The sequence below is a fragment of the Taudactylus pleione genome, unplaced genomic scaffold, assembly GCF_031769625.1.
Source record: "Taudactylus pleione unplaced genomic scaffold, aTauple2 ptg000266l, whole genome shotgun sequence".
NCBI classification, from domain to species: domain Eukaryota; kingdom Metazoa; phylum Chordata; class Amphibia; order Anura; family Myobatrachidae; genus Taudactylus; species Taudactylus pleione.
This window is the reverse complement of record NW_028284668.1, coordinates 3,727,421-3,744,693: the sequence shown is the minus strand read 5'-3', so window position 1 is coordinate 3,744,693 and position 17,273 is coordinate 3,727,421. Positions and strand designations below refer to the sequence as shown.

Below are 17,273 nucleotides of genomic sequence, written 5' to 3'. Positions count from 1 at the left end.
GTGACTGTATTTGTATGGTGAGGACTTTTAACTTCTTTCTATTGCGTGGGAATCGCACAACGCTAAATAGCATCTCCGTATGTACTTATAATGGCGTGTTTCACTAAAATAGCGCTGGGCGGCCAGTCAAAAAATGGCGTCTCATTGTCATTCGCAAAATGGCGTCGCCCCGATTTAATTTTACACCGATCCTGTCTCAGCCAATTATCTGTCTTCGACATGTTTCAACTGCTCGTGGACATATGGGGACTGCCAGAGGTGGACCTCAAGGCATCCCGTCACAATCTCAAGTTGCCCGTGTACGGCTCCAGAAAAAGCGATGCCAAAGCAAGCTTGGTGGACGCTCTGTTGGTGAGATGGACCTTCCAATTGGCGCATCTATTCCCTCCGATATCTTTGCTTCCTCGAGTTCTTCGGAAATTCAAGCAGGACGGTGGCACACTTTTGCTGGTGGCTCCGGCCTGGCCCAGACGTCCTTGGTACTCAGATCTTCGGATTCTCTCCGTCGACACTCCGCTCCTTCTGCCTCAACGTCCGGACCTGTTGTCTCAGGGTCCATGCCTTTACCCGGATCTGGGTCGTCTGTCTTTGATGGCGTGGCTCTTGAGACGTCCATCGGTTTCTCTAACTGTCATCAGCACGATGCTGCAGGCGCGCAAGCCTGCCTCCGCCTGGATTTACCTTAGAGGATGGCATACCTATTTTCAGTGGTGTGGCATGAGAAATAACGATCCTCAGGTGTTTTGTGTTTCTAGAATTTTGGCGTTCTTTAGTGTCTGGTTTGAACCTCGACTTACGACTAGCTTCTTTGAAAGTTTTTGTATCTGCACTATCTGTGTGGTTCCAGTGAAGGATTGCTCCGCTGCCAGATATCCGCACCTTTTTCCAGGGTGCTCTCAGGATTCAGCCTCCCTTTGTTCCCCTTTGAAAAGAAACTACAAGAATTAGAGTTTATAGTATTTAATGATATTGAAAAGTATAATCTAAAATTGGCTACAAAGGGGTCAAAATAATGTGCTGTTTTTGCAGATTTTATCTATGTAATTAGCTACTATGTGCCTAATACCGGTATACTGACATTTAACAACGAAGACAACACAAAACCATACAAACTATTTAAATAGATTCTCGTGTCAATTGAAGTGTAAGCCACATTCATAAAAGCTAAACAATATAGAAGGAAGTTCTTTAATGTGAAATTTTAGCTGATCCAATGTTTTAACAGGTCATTATATCCAGATCTCTTATAATTGTGTTAAGGACTTAATAAGTCTGATAGGGAAAATATACCAAATGGCTTATAAGAACAATGTCCCCTCTTGAATTTCTAAGAGGTGAGGTTTGCACAATGTGTGGAAAGTCATGTATAAGCAGGATATGGCAGGGAAGTGGTGATAAGCATAGACAGCGTTTTTTCTCACCCAGTCCTGCAGCGTGTCGCAATCAGCTTGTATAGCTGGTATCTGTGACGACGCCTGAAGTTCAGTTCCCTTCAGGGAAAACGAGCTGGCCGTTCGCTAGATGCATCTTGGGACATCGGTCACACATGCTCTATTTGAAAACAGCGTGTGCAAGTCTGCCGGCGGACACCTCTACACTATCCCGATCCCGGACTGCTGACCGCGCTACTAGCAAACGGCCAGCTCTATTTCCCTGAAGGGAACTGAACTTCTGACGTTGTCTCGTCACAGATACCAGTTATACAAGTGGATTTTTACATGCTGCAGGACTGGGTGAGTAAAACGCTGTCTATGCATATCATCACTTCCCAGCCATATCCTGCTTATATGTGACTTTCCACACATTGTGCAAACCTCACCTCTTAGAAATTCAAGAGGGGACATTGTTCTTATAAGCATCCCTATCAGACTGAGTAAGTCCTTAACACAATTATAGAAGGAGATCAGGATATCCTGAACCTTTTTTGAATGTGGCTTACACTTCAATCGACACGAGGATCTATTTATATTGTTTTGTGTTGTCTTCATTGTTAAATGTCAGTATACCGGTATTAGGCACATTGTTGCATATCTATGTAATTGACTACTAACAACACATTATTTTGACTCCTTTGTAGCCAATTTTAGATTATACTTTTCAATATCCTTAAATACTATAAACTCTAATTATTGTAGTTTTTTTTTTTTTTTCAAATAACGATTTTGAATGTGTCACATGCCGTGGTGCTACCGAGTCACACCACGGCATGGCGCGATTGGAAGGGCTGTTTAACACACAAGGAGCCTGAGTTATGAGGACACATCTGTATCCATTCCAGCTAGCACAGATATTCCAAAAGGCAGATGTTCATATATACATACTGGTTGCCCTGACTTGAGTACTCACTCTGTGTTGTCTACTCATTTATACTTTAGGTGCGTATCCACTACATGAGAGTGGAATGACTGTATGATTACAACATTGTTTTCGTGCAATCGTTCTTCATCCTGTGCAGTGGATAATGTGCCTACACTGAACGATATGTCATTCAGTGCAGGCAGACTCCCTCCTCCCCGAACATGCACATTCTTTTGTTATTGGCAGGTTGGCCTGCATGTTCAGGCGATGATAGATGTCAAACGACCAGCGGGAGCGCGTATCGCTGGTTGTTTTCGACATTTTAATGCACGATTTATGAACGATTAATGAGCTATTGAACGTTAACTATGTCGTAATCGTTCAATTGATCATTATAATCGTCTAGTGGATACGCACGAGGTCTGGCACTCCAAATTATGTCCAATACTGCTGCCGGTGCCCTTACAAATAAACAGATGACGAATATGAAGGAGCGGCACTACAGGCATATATTACAATAAAATCACAGAAGCAGATGTGCTTTCAATGTTTCAATTTACAGTCATATTGTCATCAGGATAAATGAACAATAAAACACACCTTATATACCACATCCACCATGTGTAATGCCAGCCTGGGGCCGGGTTCGCACACCCGCCCACCAGAGTGCTCATTGTAGACGTCATCAACAACAGACGCTACGATATAAAGTGTGTACCCATCACCATGATAACAATGTTAATAGTATCAGCGTATTAAATACAATGCAATACAAGAATCTACATAATAAACATTGTAGCACTAGAAAGATTGTACAATACAATGTTAAAATTACATCATACAGTCAAATAGAAAGTGGTGTTCCGATGGGCGTGGCCTGGCAATCATCTTGACCAGACGTGCTGGACTGGTGCTCCGTGTCCTAAGCACCAAAGATCTGCTTCCTCACCTCTTCATACCTCACTGTGGTCACTCTGACTGTCCTCAACTCTTCTCACATACCTGCGGGGGCCTGACTGAAAGTTCTGGTGCCTCTCTGGGTGTCCTGCTGCCTCACCACGGATCGAGGCCTGTGACTGCCGCCCAAGCCGGGGACTAAATTTCTGAGCGGTGACTCACACGAGAGCGCCGCTACGCGTGACCGGGCAAGACATCGTGGCGGAGGTGCTGCTCCCTTTACCTGCTGCTGGGTGGTGAGCGGCTGCAGGAGCGCAGTACACCCCACGCTCGGGACTTCCTCCCCTCGGCCTGCCGCTCCTGTCCACATCCAGCATTTGACCTCCGGAGACGCCCGCCATCTTGGCTTACCATATCCCCTGCAGCCACAGGCATCTGTAATGCTGCTGTTATCAGGAGAGGAGAAGAAAAGCGGCTTGAACAGACGGATGGCCCCCCGGTGATCCACTGCACAGGCACCTGGGGTAAGAGAGGTCTGCACCTCTGAGTTGCTTATAGGGACTTCCCTTCCACTCTCCATCCAGCTTCTCTTCCCTGCTGCAAACCACTAAAATATAAATACCTACCTGGAACTCCCGCTATAAGAGACTTTGCTGTGACACTCCAGCGGATCTCCCCCTCAGCGAGTACTCCCTGCGGGGTCCCCTGACCTGTGCCCTTAGAGTAGTACTGCGCCAGCCCCGTTTTGGAGGTGACAGAGGCCTACTTTCTAAGCGGTATATCGACATCTGTGCTGATATGTTGCAGGACTTGTGATTGCCCACCACAAAGAAAGCGAGCCAGTGGAAAGTACCCAACAAAAAATATTGTGCCACTTTGTCGGATAACAGATATATTCCTTACGCAAGCAAACCCATACGTGTTTTTCCTTTCTTCCAATATATCTCCTTTCATTCCTATGAGTGTGTATTGATACTATAACATATTTGGGCTTGGAGCTCCCCCGTGTGGCCACATTTGTAACTTCACGCCTCCCTATTTACAAAAGTCCTCCTGATTGATCTCACAACAGGTGTCTATAACATATTGTATTGCCTAATATTACTATTATATCTCTTATATATCATTGCGGAGATAGATGTTGTTTTCTATGGGCTGACTCATACGCTACTAGATGGCCATGACCCCCTGATTCACCCGTATACTATGGGGATTGGTACGTGGTGACCGTGTCCTGGGAATGTACCTTCTGAGGCTATCCATGTAATAATATTTTTGTACTGCATATCTGCTGTGCTTGCTCTTTCCTCTTTTTCCATGTGTGTGTTTACTTTTTTGTCTCTCCTGTCTCTATCTCTCTGATGGGAAAAACTAGGAAGACAGTGCGGACACCTAGTGCAAAGAAGACTGCGGATACATCATTGCAACCTTATCTATTTCGCTATCTTACCCCTGATGGTGGTGCTTTTGAAGATAACGCACGTTCTGATTCTAACCCATCTACATCGTCTGATAATACTGGACTTATGGAGTCACCAACTCATACTGGTTCCAGAAATATATCAGATACCGCTATGGCTGAGGTTCTAACGCACTTACGCTCTCTCCCCACGAAACAAGACTTTCTAGACCTTGATAGGAAAATTGGGGCCACAGTCAAGGCGGAAATTGCTACTCTTCAAAAAGAAATTTCTCATGTTGCTCACCGGGTGTCTGACATGGAGACACACATGGAGGAAGTTAGTTCTTTTCAACAAAAAGTTTGGGACATTGTATCTACGCATGCACAAGAGATGAGTGATGCAACGGAGATTAGATGATCTCGATAATAGAGGTCGCTGTAACAATTTACGTATCCGGGGAATCCCGGAGGATGTCCAAGGTCCTGCTATAGTTGATGCACTAGCCAAAATGTTCAATGAACTCACAGATGCAGAACCAGATAATACCATTCTTTCGATCGTGCACACCGGTCCTTAAGACCAAAGGGTCTCCAATCTGAGGCTCCCAGAGACATTATTTGTCGACTTCACTACCATCATCTTAAGGAAGAGATTCTCAGCAAAGCACGCAAACTGGATGGTGTTGAATTTAACGGCAGTAAAGTTAAAATTTTCCCTGATCTCTCCTGGAATACACTCCATCACCGGCGTCTTCTTAAGCCTCTTACTGACATTCTTAAACAGAAAGGTGTCCGTTTTAGCTGGGGATTTCCTCTGAGTATCCAAGTCATGCACGATGGTCGCCAACTCGTCTTACAGACACCGGAAGACCTGGATAATTTCTGTGACGCACTCTTTCAATACCTCCTTCCAAGATTGGTTCCACCTGTTCTCACATCTAGACCCACCCGTCTCACCTGTTGCAAAAGCTCCTTGGACAACAGTGAGGGGGCAGAGGCATACTTCAACTTCTCCACCTGACCACTTGCGATATTTAAATGTGTTTTTTTTTTTTTTTTGCTCCTTTGTTGGGCTTAGACAGGGTACATGTCCGGAATTGTATCCTTTTGATATTGTTGGGGGTTAGTTTGCTCACTGATCATTTGATGATTATAGATTCTTATAATTGTCTTGGTTCTACCCTAACAGTTTAATGCTTTCTATTTGTCATTTGTACGAAAGGAAAGAATTTATTTGTTTTTCGTTCTTTGCGAAATTCTCCTAGAATTGTTCTATGGATGTGCCTCATACATTTATGATGCTAATGTAGATGGTACTGTTATTCTTATTATGTAGATATATATTATTTTTTTTTCTCTTTGATATTACCGTTTACAGGATATATGTTAGTTCTTTATTCCCGGGGGTGGTTATGGCTGCATTACCCCAGTTGGGTCGTTCCGCATTTTCGACCTTGGAGCATGGGCCGACTACCGTCTCCTGCTTGCTCCAATAGCGGAAATTTTTCCTCATGGATATATTTCTCTGTTTCTTCTAATAAGACTCTTTTTCTGTTTCTCCTGCACTATTTTATTTCTTTTTTTTTATTCTTGTTTTTATTTTAATCTTTTTGTTTTTATTTTTTCCCTTTTTAGTCGCTACATCTCTATTGCACATGTAAACCTTTATAAGATTTATATAATGCCTCACTCTTTATGATTAACTTCTTCCACAGCCACTGCCATGGCCTCCCTTAAGTCAGAAAACATAAAATTATGTTCCTTTAATGTTTAAAGGTCTTAATATTCCTGAGAAACGGTCCACTTTACTGCGAGAACTTCACCTAGAGAGAGTAGATGTAGCCTTTGTGCAAGAAACACACTTTAAAAACTAGTTGCTCCTAAGCTTGGGAATTATTATTATCCTCATGTGTTTTGTAGTAATAACTCTCAGAGTAAATCTCTGGGAGTGGCTATACTTCTTTTTCGTAGGCTCGCCGTTACAGATATATCTCATCATATTCTAATGGAAGGCAGATGTCAGATATTGAAATGTAAGTTATATAATCAAGTATACACTATTGTAAATGTTTATTCTCCCAATCAGAAACAGAGGCAATTTTTTAACAAGGTCTTGAAACTTTTGGAACCATTGAGAGAGGGATGTGTAATAATAGGTGGGGACTTTAATTGGTCTTTGGACCCTGTGTTAGACTGTTCTTTGGAATCGCCCCGAGTCTCCTTGCGGGACCATCGCAGAGTACGTCAACTCTTTTCTGAATACCAATTGATAGATTTATGGAGGACTCAACATCCAACGGTTAGAGATTATACGTTTTACTCTAACCCGCACTCTGTATATTCACTTATTGATTACTTTCTTGTAGATCATAGAAACCTTCAATATTTTCCCCATAGTCAAATAGGTCATATTACCTGGTCTGACCATGCCCCAATTTTTGCAAATATATGTTTTCCTAACTCGACACCCAGACCATGGACATGGCGCTTTAATGAGATCTTACTTAGTGACCCCTGTAGTATAAACGATCTTCTCAAAGCCATCACTGAATATATCGATATTAATGACACTCCAGATGTGTCTAAGATAATGGTGTGGGAGGCACACAAATGTGTGATTAGAGGACACTGTATCCAACTGGGTTCTAGATTAAAAAGGGAAAGGATGGCTCAACGGCAACAACTTCTAGCCCGTATTAAGTCCCTGGAAACATCCCATAAATCCTCTTTAGATGCAACTACATTGAGAGAACTTACTGAAGCAAGACAGGCTCTTAATAAGCTTCTTCAGGGTAAAATTAAATTGGATTTACAGAAATGCAGGCATAAATTTTATCAATGGGGAAATAAGCCTGGCAAAATGCTTGCTAGAGCTCTAAAAACTCAGAGGTTAAAATCTTATGTCTCTAATGTTCGGGATTCAGGGGGGAATGTTGTCCATACCTTTCCTCAGATTGCAGCTGCCTTTCAAAACTTATTTGAAACTTTATAATTTACGTAAGGAACAATCGCCTACCCATTCATTAACGCCTCATGAAGCGATCAGAAATTACCTCTCTTCGGTTGATTTCCCACAACTTGATAAGAGTGATCTGACTTCTCTCGATCGCCCCTTTACTTACGAGGAACTAGATCTTGCACTATCAAATACCCCTCTTGGGAAAAGCCCTGGCCCCGATGGTTTTCCTGTAAGTTACTATAAGACGTTTCGAGCTATGCTGTTGCCCCTTTTTTTGAAAGCCTGTAATGAAGTTTCCGATAGGGTAGGTTTTTCCCCTCAGACACTTGAAGCACATATTTCAATAATCCCTAAAGAGGGGAAGGACCCTGCCCAGTGTGCTAGCTATAGGCCTATTTCTTTATTAAATAATGATTTAAAATTATATGCTAAAATGCTGGCAAATAGGCTGGGTTCTCTTCTCCCTGGCTTGATACATGAAGACCAAGTTGGATTTATTCAAGGTAGAGAGGCTAAAGACAATACCTCTAAGATTATTGATATAATCCATTTTGCTAGAGGTACTGGGTCCCCTGTTATCCTACTCTCAACAGATGCGGAGAGGGCCTTCGACAGGATTGATTGGCAGTTCATGGAAGGCCTTCTTCGATATATGGGGTTAGGCTCTCACTGTCTTCATCGTATTTTAGCCCTTTATAAATTTCCCACGGCCAGAGTACGGGTCAATGGGGCCCTTTCAGAGCCTTTCCCGATCAATAATGGTACCCGTCAAGGATGCCCACTGTCTCCTCTTATATTTGTACTTTGCATGGAGGCATTGGCGAGGGCTATCTGGTGTAATGGGGATATTAAAGGTGTGCAGATTGGAGACCATGAGTACAATTTGGCACTATTTGCTGATGATCTCCTTGCTACTATCTCTTTGCCGGTGACCTCTCTCCCTGCCCTCATGCATGAGTTTGATAGATTCAGTGGGATCTCTAATTTTAAAATCAATTATTCCAAATCCGTTGCCATGAATGTATCAGCACCTGACAGCACTGTGACAAGTCTTAGAGGTGCTTTTCCCTTTGTTTGGACTTCTTCTAGTCTTAAATATTTGGGTGTTCTTCTATCCCCTTCAAATAATAATTTGTACCAGTTAAATTTTCCCCCTCTTATTTTGGGTAAAATTAATACGGTTAAGATGTCTATTTTACCTAAGGTCTTATACCTGATGCAAGTGTTGCCTATTACCATACCAGTTTCCTTTTTTCGGGAATTGCAAAGCTTAGTGGGACATTTTGTTTGGGGCTCTAGTAGATCCAGACTATCACAGGCTGTATTAACGCAAAGCCGTTTGAGAGGTGGTTTGCAATTACCCCACTTCCTTACTTATTACCATGCAGTCCACTTGTCTAGGATTGTTGAAATGTCTCGTCTATCTGCAACCAAACAATGGACATGTGTAGTAGGTCACACAGTAGGTAAACCACCTCATGTCCTTCCTTGGATTGTTAAATGTCCATCTTTATCTCACCCGACACTAGGCCCCACTCTACGCTGTTGGAATAAATTTAGAAACCTCCACTCTTTTAGCCCATGCGCTTCATTACCTACTCCGCTGGTAGATAACCCGGATTTTCCCCCAAGCCTTATGGCATCTAACCTATCTAGTTGGTCCACAAAAGGTATTACACGTATATCCCATCTAGTGACAGTTAGTGGAATACGATCCTTTACAGATCTCCAGCAAATATATAATCTCCCGGCTTGTTCCTTTTGGGTATTTCTCCAACTAAGACGACATGTGAATTCTTTTAAGGCTAATTAACCTCGCTGGACTCCAACTAAATTTGAAGTTTTATGTATGGCAGTAGACCCCCCAAGACGCCTTATTTCTTCCATATATAAAATATGTTGAGTGCTCTAACCCATCTCTACCTTCTTATGTCTCTGCTTGGCATAGTGAATTAGGGAGGACCTAACTGAGGATCAGTGGTCACAAATATTTGATTTTACTTTTGCTAGTTCCTGTTCACTCCAAGTTCTAGAAACCCAATATAAGATTTTGGCAAGGTGGTATAGATGCCCTGTTCACATCCACCGGATGTTTCCAAATTTATCTGATTTATGCTGGCGTTGTCAACAGGCAGTGGGCACTCCTTTCCATATTTGGTGGCAATGCCCGGTGATAGCTGAATTCTGGAGGAAGGTTCGACAATTATCGGAATTGATCATTGGTCTTCCTTTATCTGATAAACCTGAATTTTGGTTGCTAAATTTATCTGACCTTCCAATATCCATATATACAAAATCCGTGTTGCGTCATCTGGTGAATGCTGCGAGGGCTACTTGTACCATGTTATTGGAGGTCTTCGACTTGTCCTCCCATCTCTCGATGGTTCCAGAGAATAGATCAGTATATGCATATGGAAGATCTCTCATTGTCTAAATCATCTCCCCTAGATTTTACTGACATTTGGTATTGCTGGCTGAACTTTAAAGAGACGGCTGAGTACAAAACAAATACTTAAGTGCCTCTTAGGATGTGGCGACATCCTCTTTTACTTTTCCCCATTTTTTTATTATCTTTCTCTCTATTATTTTCTTTCTTAAATTCTTATGTTTCTTATTTTATTTGATTAGTTATTTAGATTTTTGCTTTTATATTGTTTTTTGTTTTTCATTCTATTTCAGTTAGTAATATTTACAGCACGTTTAAAACTAAGCGACTTGACTTATTCTTTCTTGCTCCTTTATTTCATGTAGTATGAGTATATTTGTCCACTGAATTCATATTATTTGACTTTATTTGATGTTTCTGTGGGCCGTTGTAGGCCATATATGTACTGTGCTGTTTTCGTTTTCAATAAAAACAGATTACATAAAAAAAGAAAGTGCAGTTCCTTACAAATTAATAGTTCTTCTCACACTTCTCCCTTATAACTAGCAACACCCAGCACCCAAACAGTATCTGTTGCTGATCAAGGTCTTTCGTTCTAGCTTTTTGCTGCTCCCACAGCAACAGAAGAGGCAGTAGGTCCTGCGGCTGTGAGAAGAACCAGAAATGGAGGGAGAGACCATGCACTCCAACTTCTGCCCAGCCCATTATATGTACATTGGTGTGGTTTTCTTGCTGGAGATCAGACACTAGAGACAAGGACTCCAGGTTTGGGGCCCTGGGAAAGGGAGGAGCACAGGACATGACTCCTGGACTCCCTGCTTATTACTACTCTAGGACGCAAACAGCAGAACCTGGAGCAATGGAGGTTGGTGTGCCTTCTTCAGAGCTGCGCCTGAAGGCGACTGCCTTTCATTGTATGATGTATTTCTGCCCCTGAAGTGAGGTCTGAAAAACCAGGTTTGTGCAATGTAAATGCTTATGAATGAGTGGATTCATCAGCATTGGCAACTGTTGGTCTAGAGGATGGAAATCTAAAACCCCTGAGAAACGCAATTAAAATTTATGAAAGATAGGCCTTGAACTACTTGTGTGGTGGTGGGTTTTTTTTTTTTGCTTCTTGTCAAGCTGAATAATTATACTACTCAACAAAATTAAAAAACTCTCTGCATCTGGCATGTGAATGTGTTTTATCCTAATTTAGGGATGCTGAATTCAGTGGAAAAATCAGATTTTCTCTTTCACATCACATTTATTAGCCGCACACACATAACAAAAACGGTAATAGCTACAGTCAGGTGCATAAATATTGGGACATTGACAGAATATTCATATTTTGTCCTCTATTCACCACAACAATGGCTTTGAAATAAAACAAACAAGATGTGCTTTAACTGCAGACTTTCAGATTTAATTTGAGGGTAATTACATCCAAATCAGGTGAATAGGAATTACATCGGTTTCTATATGTGTCTCCCACTTTTTAAGGGGCCAAAAGTTATGGGACAAACTAAACAATCCTAAATCTAACTCACTTTTTAATACTTTGTTGTAAATCCTTTGCAGGCAATTACAGCCTGAAGTCTGGAATGCATAGACATCACCTGATGATGCTCAGCCAGGCCTCTACTGCAAATGTCTTCAGTTCCTGCTTGTTCTTGGGGCATTTTCCCTTCAGTTTTGTCTTCATCAAGTGAAATGCATGCTCAATCGGATCCAGGTCAGGGGATTGACTTGGCCATTGCATAACATTCCACTTTTTAGCCTTAAAAAACTCTTTGGTTGCTTTTGCAGTATGCTTCGGGTCATTGTCCATCTGCACTGTGAAGCGCCGTCCAATGAGTTCTGAAGCATTTGACTGAGTATGAGCATATAATATTCCCCGAAACACTTCAGAATTCATTCTGCTGCTTTTGTCAGCAGTCACATCATCAATAAATACAAGGGAACCAGTTCCATTGGCAGCCATACATGCCCACGCCAAGACACTACCACCATCATGCTTCACTGATGAGGTGGTATGTTTTGGATCATGAGCAGTTCCTTTCCTTCTCCATACTCTTCCCATCACTCTGGTACAAGTTGGTCTTGGTCTCATCTGTCCATAGGATGTTGTTCCAGAACAGTAATGGCTTTTTTAGATGTTGTTTGGTAAACTCTAACCTGGTCTTCCTGTTTTTGTGGCTCACCAATGGTTTACATCTTGTGGTGAACCCTCTATATTCACTCTTGTGAAGTCTTCTCTTGATTGTTGACTTTGACACATATACACCTACCTCCTGGAGAGTGTTCTTGATTTGGCCAACTGTTGGGAAGGGGTTTTTCTTAACCAGGGAAATAATTCTTCTGTCATCCACCACAGTTGTTTTCCGTGGTCTTCCGGGTCTTTTGGTGTTGCTGAGCACTCCGGTGCGTTCTTTCTTTTTAAGAATGTTCCAAACAATTGATTTGGCCACACCTAAAAGTTTTTGCTATCTCTCTGATGGGTTTGTTTTGATTTTTCAGCCTAGTGATGGCTTGCTTCACTGATAGTGACAGCTCTTTTGATCTCATATTGAGAGTCGACAGCAACTGCTTGCAAATGTCACACCTAGAATCAACTCCAGACCTTTTACCTGCTTAATTGATAATGAAATAATGAGGGATTAGCCAACACCTGTCCATGAAATAGTTTTGAGTTGATAGACCCATTACTTTTGGCCCCTTAAAAAGTGGGAGGCACATATAGAAACCGTTGTAATTCCTACACCGTTCACCTGATTTGGATGTAAGTGCCCTCAAATTAAATCTGAAAGTCTGCAGTTAAAGCACATCTTGTTTGTTTCATTTCAAAGCCATTGTGGTGGTGAATAGAGGCCAAAATATGAAAATTCTCTCAATGTCCTAATATTTATGCACCTGACTGTATATTTTCCCTCATGTGCTAATGTAGCAAAGTGTATAAGCCACGTCCTTGTCCTGCATTGTTTGGTACTGTTAATAATTTTTTCTTGTGTGATCATTTGCTTATGTACTTGTAAGGTGCTACAGAACCTGTGTGGCGCTATATAAATAAAGGATAATACCTGAAAAAAGTAAGAAGTTAAAAATTTTATTTAATCTCTCTATAGAATTGAAATATGCTCTTCATATTTATTTATATAGTGCTAATCTACAGAAATGCTTAAAACTGCAGAAACTAAACTTCAGAAACTCCTAACAATCCAAAGTAGCCGTAATGTAATTGTTAATAAAAGTTAAAATGTAAAGTCCTTTTGGTCTAGGTAAATGAGATCAGCAGCATTGAAGGTGAACCAAGCAGCATACTTAATTTCCATCAATTTAATGTTAAATATTTAATCTGTAAGCAGTTTCCTTATTTGGGGGCCAACAAATATAGCTTTTTTTTTTTTAGCTTTGCTACGCTTAACTTTGTAAACCTTTCCTTCAGCTAAATGAAAGCCTGGCCTTCTTTATCCAGTTTATGTGAAACGGAGGTAAAATTATTTTATGTTGCTCAATGAATGGAATGTACTTGACTTTCTAATTTTCAGCAACATAGGTTTCTCTTTCTGGACGCTTCTTTGTGATATAGTGATTTTTAGTGTCTATGCTGTCCCATAGACCCAGAAAACAGCAGTACTTTGTGAAACCACCTTGCAAACTTAACAGCAGTGTAACCACCCTTAAGTCACAACAAAGATTCTATCCATTATCCTTCTACTTGATTCCCATCAAGCCATACTTTCATAGATTCTTTCATGCCCACTGCATAGACCAAAGACACTGAATGGAGTTTGTTCACATTATGGAGGAACACCGCTTTCAGACTATACTTTCGATGAATCAGTAAATAGTCACCACTCGATAGTATTGTGCTGAAAACCAAACTCAATCATGAAACCGTCAACATCAGTACACACACACATTGAATTTTTCTTTTCAAAACAGTGTGGCCAAAGAAAAGTTTATTGTTCTAAAACTTTTTCAATTGTTGTACCTTGAGCCAGAAGGTTCCACTGTTGTAGCCTAGAACCCAAAAGTTTGGCTTGTTGTTTGACAGTTTCAAGTCGTGAACCAAATCATTTAATTATTTTGGGGTGATACTCTGCTGTAATTTCTGCATCTTGTGACTCTTTCCTCTGATGTCCCCGACGGTAAAACATGAGGTACAGGAACTGGCAGCCTTTCTCCATGAGGCATAGGTTATAGCGCTGAAAACATTTCGAGCTATTTGATAGTGTTCTTATTTCTGCTAGAATGTCAAGCAATACTAGTTAGACAAAAATAAGTACAGTGGTCTTTAGGCTCACACCATATTATTGGGACAGCAAACTGCATCATATGGCAGTTTTCTTTCTAACATTCTGTCAGATTAGTTGCGCAGGTTATGCAAGATTTTATCCTGGTCACCAAGAACACCGTTAAAATACATTTTTATATACTTTCTACATCAAGGCGCTAATAGGCTTTCTTTGACTTTTTATTTAATTTTGTTGTGAACTTCCCGCATATATTTGCCAGCCACAACTTTTACCAGCTACCATTACTTCAAACAGAGCAAAATATGTACTCCCGAAGATATGAAAAAACAAATACAAGAAAAGAATACCACTGATTTAAAATAGAGAAATGAAAACAAAGGAAAAATGGGCACTTCTACTGGTCACTTACTAGTGTGAGGGCCACATATGTCCTTATGGTCATCAGCCAAAGTGCTGGGACAGAGAGACTGAGTCTCCATCACAAAGCCGCCCACTGTGAGAAAACCCCCTGTTAATAATGGTCATTGTACAGACCGGGAAGTTTCCTGCTTACTTCCCCCTCTGCACACCAGCCGGGAGCTGGGATAGGATCCAGCAAGCAACATGGCATCTAGCGCTAAGAGGAGGGTTCTGCCTCAGGATCATCACATGGAGGAGAATGAGTAAGGGGATTCTGATGAGATAAAGGGTCTGGACAGGATGCATAACCTGAAGAAGGGAGTCTTCCCAGACACTTACTGTGATTAAATACTAAAAATGTTTATTTACATTTTTCAAAACACCTCAAAAACATTACAGGATCTCAAATTTCTGGTGGTATATTTGGATTCTGCACACATCATGTCAGATGCAAAATGGCTGTTGAGAAGTGTTATGTAATCTACAACTTATGAAAGTAAATTGTTTGTTTTTGTTTCCTGCAGATAATATGAACACATTTATTCCCCTAACAAATTTCTGTTGTGGCATCATGGCTGGTATCCTGGCATCTATAACTACCCAGCCTGCTGATGTCATAAAGACCCATATACAGCTCTCACGTGAGAGGTACTGCTGGACTGGCCAAGCTGCACGCTGCATTTATCAGGTAACATGCTGAAGGTTAATTTGTGTCTTTATTATTTCTTATTCACATCACATAAATATGTATAGCATATGTCACCCAGCAGGTGACACGGAAAATCAGACCTGTCCTGGTAAACCTATTTTAAGTATTTTCCAACGAAAAAATCTAGTGTAGAGAATAAAGAACAAACTAAGGTTGGGAATAGACCCATGTTTTCAGGAATCAAAATGGAGAAGAGCCTGTAGCCAGCGTCATACGGTTATGCCAAGATGTCAACTGAACAGTGGCCCTAAGGGTCATCTTGGTCTGGGGAGTTAAATTCCTAACATAATGTAGCTAAATGAAAAGAAAAAAATCAGCCCTACCCTCTTTAAAAGTCCTTATTTTCTTCCAAATCCATCAGCTCTTTTTCTAGTAATGAAGAGAGAATTTCAGAAATTTTTGCACTTTGGACACAAATTCTGAGCAGGTGTCAAGGAAGGGGTCTGACAGGGACTGAAGCAGGTGTAGTTTTGACCTTAGGTTTAACGGAATGGCAGCCACTTGCACCGCGTTGTTGCTTTGCCACAAACTTTTCCATGCTGACTGGTATAGCAGCCAGGCCTTAGGAATGTGGTTCAGGTAATATGAGGGGAGACGAAAGCTGGGTATACATACTGTAATAAGCGATCCATTGCACGATATATCGCTCCGTATCGGAACGATAGATCGTGCGGATCGCATAGTGTGTATCCCTGATTGTGCGTGCCCGTGGGTCATTCATTGCATCATCTCATCTGCTGTGCTGCACAGCAGATGTGACTATAGAATGAACAACACCATGCTGCTAAATGCAGCATGGAAAGACGCATCGTGCCGTCCTTCACTGCATCGTTCAGTTTGTACGGATGGCGCAATATATCGCTCCATCACTTCATCCTGTCACTGGGTGCACACATCGTCTAGTGTGTAGCCAGCATTATAGTAGGTCACCTCAATGGGGTATAGTGTAGTGAAAACAGAATCAGAAATTTCCTAAAGATGCTTTTGTACATATTGCAACTTGCCTCCAAGGTTCCTAATAACACTCCCATCGGGGCCTTGGCACAGCCCTTAGTGGGGCAAGCGGCACAGACACGGGTCGGCTGAGGTCACTTAATGAAGTGCTGTTGGAGAGCACCAGCTGAACTGATAGCCCTGGTAAAGATTAGCGCCTTGCACCCATGAGGATAGATTCCAGCGGTGGCTGTGGCCCCAGGCACACAGAATCTGACATTTTATGTGTACCTGGTTGGCTTGATGATGTGGTGATCAAGGGTTGTGTAAAGGGGGGTATCCACTTAGCGATTTTACCAAGCGATTGAACGATATCGTGTATGCATTGGGCATGTTTTGGTCGGAAACGACCAGCGATGCGCGTGCCCGCTGGTCATTTCCGACATCTATCATCGCCCTTACATGCTCGTCAACCTGACGATCCCGTCAAATTCAGCATGTGCAGGGATGATGGATGTGCCTAGACTGAACGAGTTCAGTCTAGGCACATCACTAGACATGAAAACGACAGCACGATTACAATGTCATAATCGTGCTGTCGTTTCCATGTCTACTAGTGGATACGTGGCTTTAGTCCGGTGGAGTTGGGCCAAAATTCAAGAACCTGCAGGGAGCTTTGATAAGTTGCAGCTAGCAGGAAGGACTGCCCACCGGAAGACCTTATTATCCAATATCATATGTTTAGGTAGAACCGATGTGTCCTTATACACCTAGCCTCGATAAGCCTTGTGGCCCAAGTGACTGGTGTAGCGTCTTTTTTCCCGAAAATGTATCTTAGTCGCAATTGGATGCTTCACGAGGCTGCACTGATTAATTTGATATGCAACTGAAGGCCATATTCAATTAGTTTAGCACCCGCGATAAAGTTCCGCCTGCCGGACTTTTCGCCTACATCGTGTCTTTTGACCGCAGAAACTTATCGGGCGCATCTCCGCTATTCGCCGTATACAATTCCAAAAGACTTGAAACGGCGACATACAAAGTCGGAA

At 41.8% G+C, this 17,273-nt stretch overlaps 1 protein-coding gene across 4 annotated transcripts in view; it reads left to right on the top strand.

Annotated features, from left to right (window-relative positions):
* Nucleotides 1-17,273, top strand: part of SLC25A38 (solute carrier family 25 member 38) — a 193,420-nt gene that overhangs the window by 112,331 nt on the left and 63,816 nt on the right. For 3 of the 4 annotated variants that reach the window (XM_088481222.1, XM_088481223.1, XM_088481226.1), the window contains exon 5: nt 15,107-15,270. In XM_088481222.1, coding sequence (XP_088337348.1) covers nt 15,107-15,270 — 164 coding nt within the window. Of the gene's footprint in view, nt 1-4,570; nt 5,645-15,106; nt 15,271-17,273 lie in introns of those variants that run through there. The other variant, XM_088481224.1, reaches the window with a different exon arrangement.